This window comes from Microtus oregoni, unplaced genomic scaffold (assembly GCF_018167655.1).
Source record: "Microtus oregoni isolate MIOR12 unplaced genomic scaffold, Mior012 000058F_ref0000040, whole genome shotgun sequence".
Classification (NCBI taxonomy): Eukaryota; Metazoa; Chordata; class Mammalia; order Rodentia; family Cricetidae; genus Microtus; species Microtus oregoni.
This window is the reverse complement of record NW_024543834.1, coordinates 841,722-849,003: the sequence shown is the minus strand read 5'-3', so window position 1 is coordinate 849,003 and position 7,282 is coordinate 841,722. Positions and strand designations below refer to the sequence as shown.

Sequence of the window (7,282 nt, the reverse complement as noted above, 5' to 3'; positions counted from 1 at the left end):
TTAAAAACAGTTTCAGTTAGGGGGCTGGAAAGATGGCTCAGGGTTTAAGAGCACTGACTACTCTTCCAGGTCCGGAGTTCAGCTAGTTATCAGCAGCCACACAGTGGCTCACAACCACTTAGAATGAGATCTGGTGCCCTCTTCTGGCCCGCAGGCAGAACACTGTTTACATAATACAGGAAGTTTCAGTTCAATCATTTAACAAGACTTGTGTGCCACACAAGACTCCAGTTTATTAATTTTTGGTAACAATAATTTAAAAGGTACAAAGGGTCTCATATTACAGAAACATGGAAATATACAATAAAGAAAAATCGGGGGTCAAACTGCTGAAACACAATAGCATCAGCTAGCAAGAAGGCCAGAGGCCAATGTGAATTACTCCAGCAACCAATATGCTTGCTTTCATTGTTTTGGGTTTTAAGACAGCTTCACGTATGTACCCCTAACTAGCCTCAAACTCACTGGGTGAATTCTGGATTTTGTTCCATAAACACGAAAACAGATCAATACACAGAACAGACTAATTCACACTGGCTGTTAGGCGCATCTACTGTCCGCATTTCAGCCTGCAATCTGAACTGAACACACATTAACAGCCCACACAGTACGGTTTCAGGTGTTTAGTAGGAATTCACCAGGTAAAGCCGGGCATTGTGGCACAAATCCTAATCCCGGTGTTTGGGAGACAGAGGTAAGTTTAAGAGGCTGACCTAGTCTGCACAGCAAGTTCTAGGCCTAGTCAGGGTTAATAAGTGGATCAAATTTCAATAGTACCTGTTCACACACTCAAAAATCTGCATCTTTTAGGAAAGCTGACTTCAGCCCCGGCTTTACCACTGACAAAAACCAAGACTGGTGCATGGGCTACCACTGGAAGTCCTATCTACAAAGCCTTTTCAAGACTCTGCACTAACTAGAAATGGGGCAAAGAATACCTTGGAAAAAAAAATACTGCTTTTCACAAAAATGACGACTGGGCCTGGGCCAGCCAACAAGTGTTCCAAATCATGCCGAAGTCTCTCGTGACTCAAAGTTGGAGGTTGTGTGAAGCAGAGATGCTCTGATGTATGGGGTCTCACACACACACCCTGTACACGATTAGCACCAGCAGGCTAATGCCTACATTGCACAGGACTGACGTCAACGATGATGAAGCATCTCAATTCACTGAAGAATTAAGCTTGGCAACGCTCTTCTTACAAAACACTACTTAGTGCTTGGTGTAGAAACCAAATAAAGCAGGCTTTCCCCCTTGACAGTACTATGTTTGTGTGCAAAGTGCTAGTTTTATTTACAAACTTAAGTAAACGCTAGAGTCCACGGGAAGCAGTGAATGAGGCTCACATCTTTTAAACAGTCTTATGGCAACAAATGCTGAATCCTGCTTGCTGGAGGGTCTGTTGGTGCTTGGGGCCAAAGGCTATCACACACTACTCCCAGAAGCCAAGGGCAGAATCTCCCCTAAGAATCTGAGTACCTTTAACATCCTTCCTCTAGTGACACAACTAGCCAAAAGGGACCAACTGAGGTAGCTACCCAGTTCTTAGATACCGGTTAACAAATTCATGGTGTAGCCAATTGATTGCTTTTGCTGATTTTTTTATGACAAGGGGAGAACAATAATCAGCAAAGAGCAGGCAGTTTGCTCAGAAGTCAGCATCCAAGGTGAAAGAATTCTCTGCTGAATTTGACATCACCCCCATCCTCTGATACTCGCCCACTCGCTTCTCAAAGAAGTTTGTCTTTCCTTCTAGTGAAATATTTTCCATGAAGTCAAACGGATTTTCTACTTTGAAAATCTAAAAAAGTCACAGCAAGATATAAGTGTTAAAAACAAACTTAAAAAAAAGAGGGGGTGGGGGTGTGGCAGGCCACAAATAACACTTTACCTTGCTGAACCCCAGCTCCAGCATAAGCCTGTCCGCCACGAATTCGATGTACTGCTTCATCAGGGCGCAGTTCATCCCGATGAGCTTCACAGGCAGGGCCTCTGTGAGAAACTCCTAGAGGCCAAGCAAAGCTTCTGAGCACCCTGGAGTCCAAAGACTGCCCGCCCTTTCGGCAAGTGTAAGAGCAACCCACACACATCACCCACCTGCTCTATCCTCACTGCGTTGATGATGATTTCTTGTACTCTTTGCTCCGACGGCTTGTGTACCAGGTGCCTGAACATCAAGCAGGCAAAGTCACAGTGTAAACCCTAGAATGGAAAGTTCAAGGTTACTGTGAGGCCGAACCTTAACTGCTCACATGTGTGGATTAAAAATGCTTTATCCATCTTTGTGATCTTATGCAACTTGTCTGGCCAGAGCACTTGGCTTGTCCAAAGAAAGGTATTTAGCCTGGCATGGTAGTACACATGCATGATCACCCGTGAGTTTGAGGCTAGTTTGGCCTACATTTTTCCAGGCCAGCCAGGTTACAGACTGCGAAAACATACAACAAAAAGCAAGGAAAATAAAACAGGTGGCCTAGGCATGGTGGCGCACGCCTTTAATCCCAACACTCAGTCAGGGGAGGCAGAGGAAGGCAGATCTCTTGTGAGTTCTGAGGCCAGCCTGACATACAGAGTTCTAGGAGAGCCAGGGCTGTAATAGAGAAACCCTGTCTTAAAAGTCAGAAACCAAAAGAAAGCAGGTGTTTAACTGCCAATTATGATACCAAGGAATAGGTTATCCCAACTCTAGGCCCTCAAACTCAACCCTTCTAATACCCAAAGAGGCTTATCTTTGTTCAAGAATCTCCACAGCCTCACGCTCCAGTTCTTAACAAGGAGGAGGAGCTTTCAGATACTCAGGAACTGATACCATTTCAAATGAAGTAGACCAGTGACTCTTAGCACATGGCACCCCAGTAGGTCTCAGGGCTCATCTCCCTACACAGGAAGATAATCACCGGCCCTGCCCACTGCGTTTTGGGAGTGGTGGGGTTTCTGCTCCTTGCATTTCAGATTGGACAAACTATTAAGTACAGACACCTTCTGTCTTTCCTCAGTCTACTCCAAGGACCTATAGGAGCCCAAGCGAACTCTGATCTCATTGCCAATTCATTTGGAAGCACAAAGGCACAAAGCCTTGCTTATGACGCCCTAAAAATCCCATTCAGAGCTTTCAACTTACGCACTCAAGCCTATGGGATAATAGGAATACATGTACTAAGAATACGAGTAGTTCCAACACATCACTTGAGGTATTCTATTCCTTGCTGGGTATATGTATGACTGAACTCACCCATTAATGTGCATACGGAGCCAGGAATGTGGCTCAGTGGCAGAGTACTTGCCTAACCAGCATTAAGACCCTGAGTTAGATCCCCAAGACTTAGTAGACGGCTCAGCAGTCGCAAGGAGCCTGGTTCAGTTCCCAGCACTTACACGGTGGTTCACAACCACCTGTAACTCCAGGGGGGCATCCCACAGATCAGGCGGGTATTCCAGACTCACCTCATCTCTGCTAATAAGCTCGTTGGAAAACGTAAGGCCAGGCATCAGTCCCCGTTTCTTGAGCCAGAATATTGACGCAAAAGAGCCAGAGAAGAAGATCCCTTCCACAGCAGCAAAGGCCACAACTCGTTCTCCTAGCAAGAGTCAATACCGAAATGTTCCTGGTGAGGGCTTGGTACTCTCAGCATGGGCCGACAATCCAGTGACATCACTTAGACAATCGAATCACATACAGGCTTAAGGAGGAAAGAAAAGTCCTTACCATAGGTAGCTTCTTTGTCCCCAATCCAACGCAGGGCCCAGTCGGCCTTCTTTTTCACACAAGGCATTGTCTCAATAGCATTGAAGAGATATTCCCTGTCGACAGAAGTATACCATGAACCACGATACCACAGACAGTGCAAGGCCCGATTAGTTGTTCCACACCAGCTTTCCATCCTGATGTCAACTGATCACCCTAACCCTGACTTTCCACCCTCTACCTCCATAATATAAAAGCCTCTTTTTCTTTCTTTGTTTTTTTGTTTTTTCGAGACAGGGTTTGGCTGTAGTTTTAGTCTGTCCTGGAACTAGCTCCTGTAGACCAGCCTGGCTTCAAACTCAGCTGTGCCACCATTAATTTTCTATAGCCCCCTAATGTAGAGTAACATTTTACCAAACTGGTCTAAAGTTAATTTTTTAACTCAGTATTGTCAAGAGTATGTAATTCCGGGCTGGAGAGATGGCTCAGTGGTTAAGAGCATTGCCTGCTCTTCCAAAGGTCCTGAGTTCAATTTCCGGCAACCACATGGTGGCTCACAACTATCTGTAATGAGGTCTGGTGCCCTCTTCTGGTCTGCAGACACACACACAGATAGAATGTTGTATACATAATAAATAAATATTTAAAAAAAAAAGAGTATGTAATTCCCCTCACTTCCACTTCATTCTTTATAATCATTTGTACCCACATTTTTATATTTATTTACTTAATGTATGTGAGTGTTCTATCTCCATGTAAGCCTGCATACTCAAAGAGGGCATTTAAGATCCCACTATAGACAGCTGTGAGCCACATTTGGTTGCTTGGGTCCTCTGGAAGAGAAGCCAGCACTCTTAGCTGCTGAGCCATCTCCAGCCCAGTAGCCACATTTTTCATTTTTTTTTTATGTATGAGTGTTTTGCCTGAATGTTTCTTTGCGCCACGTGTGGAGTACCTGTGGAGGCCAGTAGGGGACATATGATGTAACTGGAGTTAAATGGGTTATGAGCTGACCCAAACTGCTGTGTAGGGGTTGGGAACCCAAACTAGGTCCTTTGAAAGAGCTTAACCACTGAGTCATCTCTCCAGGCCTTGGTTTGTTGTTTGGTTTTAGACACAGTATCTCATCTGGCCAGACCTGGAACAATGGCAATGCTGCTTCTGGTCTCTGGGGTGCTGGGATTATAGACATGAGCTACAACACATTTGATTTTTCATTCAGCGAGCAATAAAGTGAATTTGGGTCCTTTGCTCAAAGCAGTCAGGACTAAGGGCCCTAGAAGTATCTACAGTCTTAGTCAGTCTGCCTGTTCGCCTTGTGAACAAAAATACTTGAAATACAATAGTAAGTTCGTGAGTCCTGGGTATCTGAGCATACACACCATGTGGATACTCACCTCTCTTTGGAATCTTTAATGTAAGTGTCGATGAGGAGACTGTACATTTCAGAATGTATGTTTTCCATGGCAATTTGGAAGCCATAGAAACAGCGGGCCTCTGTAACCTGAACTTCTTGGCTAAAGCGCTCCACCTAGTGGTAATGAAATAAACCAGAGTTAAACCTGAAAAACTACTGGTTGCATCACCTGCTCACCTTTGAGCATACCAGGATTAATCCCAGCCCTGAGGCACACTCCTCAAGCAGGAATCTTTGAGGCCATCTTGGTCTGCTTACTGAGTTCTAGGCCAGCCAGGATTACAGTGAGAATTTGTTTCAAAAATATAAGTAAAACAAAAACTAGAAACAAATTTGCTCCTATATATTGTAGTACAGATCTTCACAATGCTGCAATAAAGCATATTATTTTATGTCACATGCTCAATTTACCACCAGGAAATAAAGAACTCTTATTTTGCTGGCCTAACAAAACTGTTAATTTTGTTTTTTTGAGACAGGGTTTCTCTGTGTAACAGTCCTGGCTGTCCCGGAACTCACTCACTTTGTAGACCTGTGTGGCCTTGAACTCACAGAAATCTGCCTGTTTCTGGGCGTGAGCCAGCACTGCCCAGCTAAAACTGTTTTTTTCACGGATAAGTACAGGCAAGTCCCAAGGACGCCAGTGTGAGTCGTCAGATGCCCTGGAGCTGGAATCACTAGATGTGAAGCCACCCAGTATGGGTGCTCAGAACACAACTTGCGTCTTCTGCACAGGCAGGAAGTGTGTTAACCACCGAGTGGAGCCATCTCTCCAGCCCCCATTCACAGGAGAAAAAGTCACACACCAGTCCTCTGTCTCTAAGCGAATTACAGCTACGTCATGCAGACTCACCAGGTTTTCATTGACTATGCCATCACTCGCCGCAAAGAAAGCCAGGATGTGAGATATAAAATGTCTCTCGTCGGGTTTCAGCGCTTCCCAGTGTTGAATATCCTTGGAGAGGTCGACCTCCTCAGCCGTCCAGAAGGAGGCCTCAGCTTTCTTGTACATCTGCCAGATATCATGGTATTCGATGGGAAAGACCACGAAGCGGCGGGGATTTTCTCTCAGTAAGGGCTCATCCTCAACGCTGGGCTTAGTAGATTCTTTACTTTCCTGTTGGGTGAGAGAAACAACCACCCCAAAAATGTTAATCGAACCAGACGAACGTTCTAGTATCTCTCATCAGATCAGGTACTTTCACTGGCTGGGAGTTCCGTGTGGCTCGCTGTCACATTGCATGCTATGGTGACTCTCCTAACGAGGAGACCCAAGGAGGGCATCCTAAGGAGACATTTTGGCGGGAACGTGGAGAGGCTGAGGCAGACAGCTGGGACAATGCAACTTTGGCGCCAACGGCGGCGGACGTCCCGCCCCCTGCCGGCAGCTCCGTGGACCACCCACCTACCTGAGCCTCCCTCGGGTCACTCACCGGTTCGGCCGGGTCCAGCAAGATTCTCCTTGCAGCCTTGCTCGCCAGGATGCGGGTCCCGCTGAGACTCGGGGGCTGCAGGGACACAGGCGTGCGTGAGCGACGGTGGGAGCCCTCCACCCTCCCGGGTCCGGGAACCCACACCCTCCCTGCCAGCTGCGTCCCCCTCAGTACGCCGCGCTCACCGTGTTCTCCTTCTCGGACAGGTGGAGTCGCTTCAGCGGCGACACCTTCAGCTGCTGCTGGTCGGTGATGGTGGCGAGCGGGATGCGGGCGGAGAGCATGGCGAGCGAGGGCAGCGGTCGAGGCGACGGAGAAGGTGGCGGAGTGGCTAGAACCCGGAGCACAGGCGCCCGCCAGCCTCAGTACCTTTTAAAAGGCCCGCGGAGGGGGCGGGCCCGCGCTTCCCATTGGCTCATTGGCTGGAGCGTGCATCGGGCGCGGGAGTTGCGCCGTCCGCTCTTCCGCACAAAGACCTCTTCCACGGAGTCTGCGCCGACACCGGGGGCGCGCGGGCGCTCGGGGGCCCGGAACCGTTTGGGGTGGCGGGAGGCTCGGCTCTGGGCGAGCACCCGGATTGGGGGGGCGCGGGGAGTTGTCGCCGAGGTTGGTGCCACCGCTTGGCGAGACGCTGCCGGCCTCTGGGCTGCGTCGCCTGCACTGTCTTTGCGCCCATAGGGGTGCGGGGAATCCAGCTAGGACCGAGTAGCCTGGGGAGGGGGGACTGCCGAGCCCCGCAACTTTCG

The 7,282-nt window shown here is 48.1% G+C and overlaps 1 protein-coding gene across 1 annotated transcript; it reads right to left on the bottom strand.

Annotated features, from left to right (window-relative positions):
• Positions 1-1,404: 1,404 nt before the first annotated feature.
• Positions 1,405-6,904, bottom strand: LOC121438896 (ribonucleoside-diphosphate reductase subunit M2). Its single transcript, XM_041639388.1, has 9 exons — positions 6,722-6,904; positions 6,537-6,611; positions 5,957-6,220; positions 5,084-5,217; positions 3,708-3,802; positions 3,446-3,579; positions 2,099-2,203; positions 1,893-2,006; positions 1,405-1,802 (listed from the first exon to the last, which is right to left on the bottom strand). The coding sequence occupies exons 1-9, from the start codon at positions 6,818-6,820 to the stop codon at positions 1,650-1,652; spliced, it is 1,173 nt and encodes a 390-aa protein (XP_041495322.1). The 5' UTR covers positions 6,821-6,904; the 3' UTR covers positions 1,405-1,649.
• Between the last annotated feature and the right edge of the window lie 378 nt (positions 6,905-7,282).

Excerpts from the sequence above, each read along its gene's own strand:
- LOC121438896 (XM_041639388.1), bottom strand. The coding sequence starts at position 6,820 with ATGCTCTCCGCCCGCATCCCGCTCGCCACCATCACCGACCAGCAGCAG. Across the intron at positions 5,218-5,956 it reads GCATAGTCAATGAAAACCTG|GTGGAGCGCTTTAGCCAAGA; the intron begins GTGAGTCTGCAT and ends CATTACCACTAG. Across the intron at positions 3,580-3,707 it reads GGACAAAGAAGCTACCTATG|GAGAACGAGTTGTGGCCTTT; the intron begins GTAAGGACTTTT and ends GACTCTTGCTAG.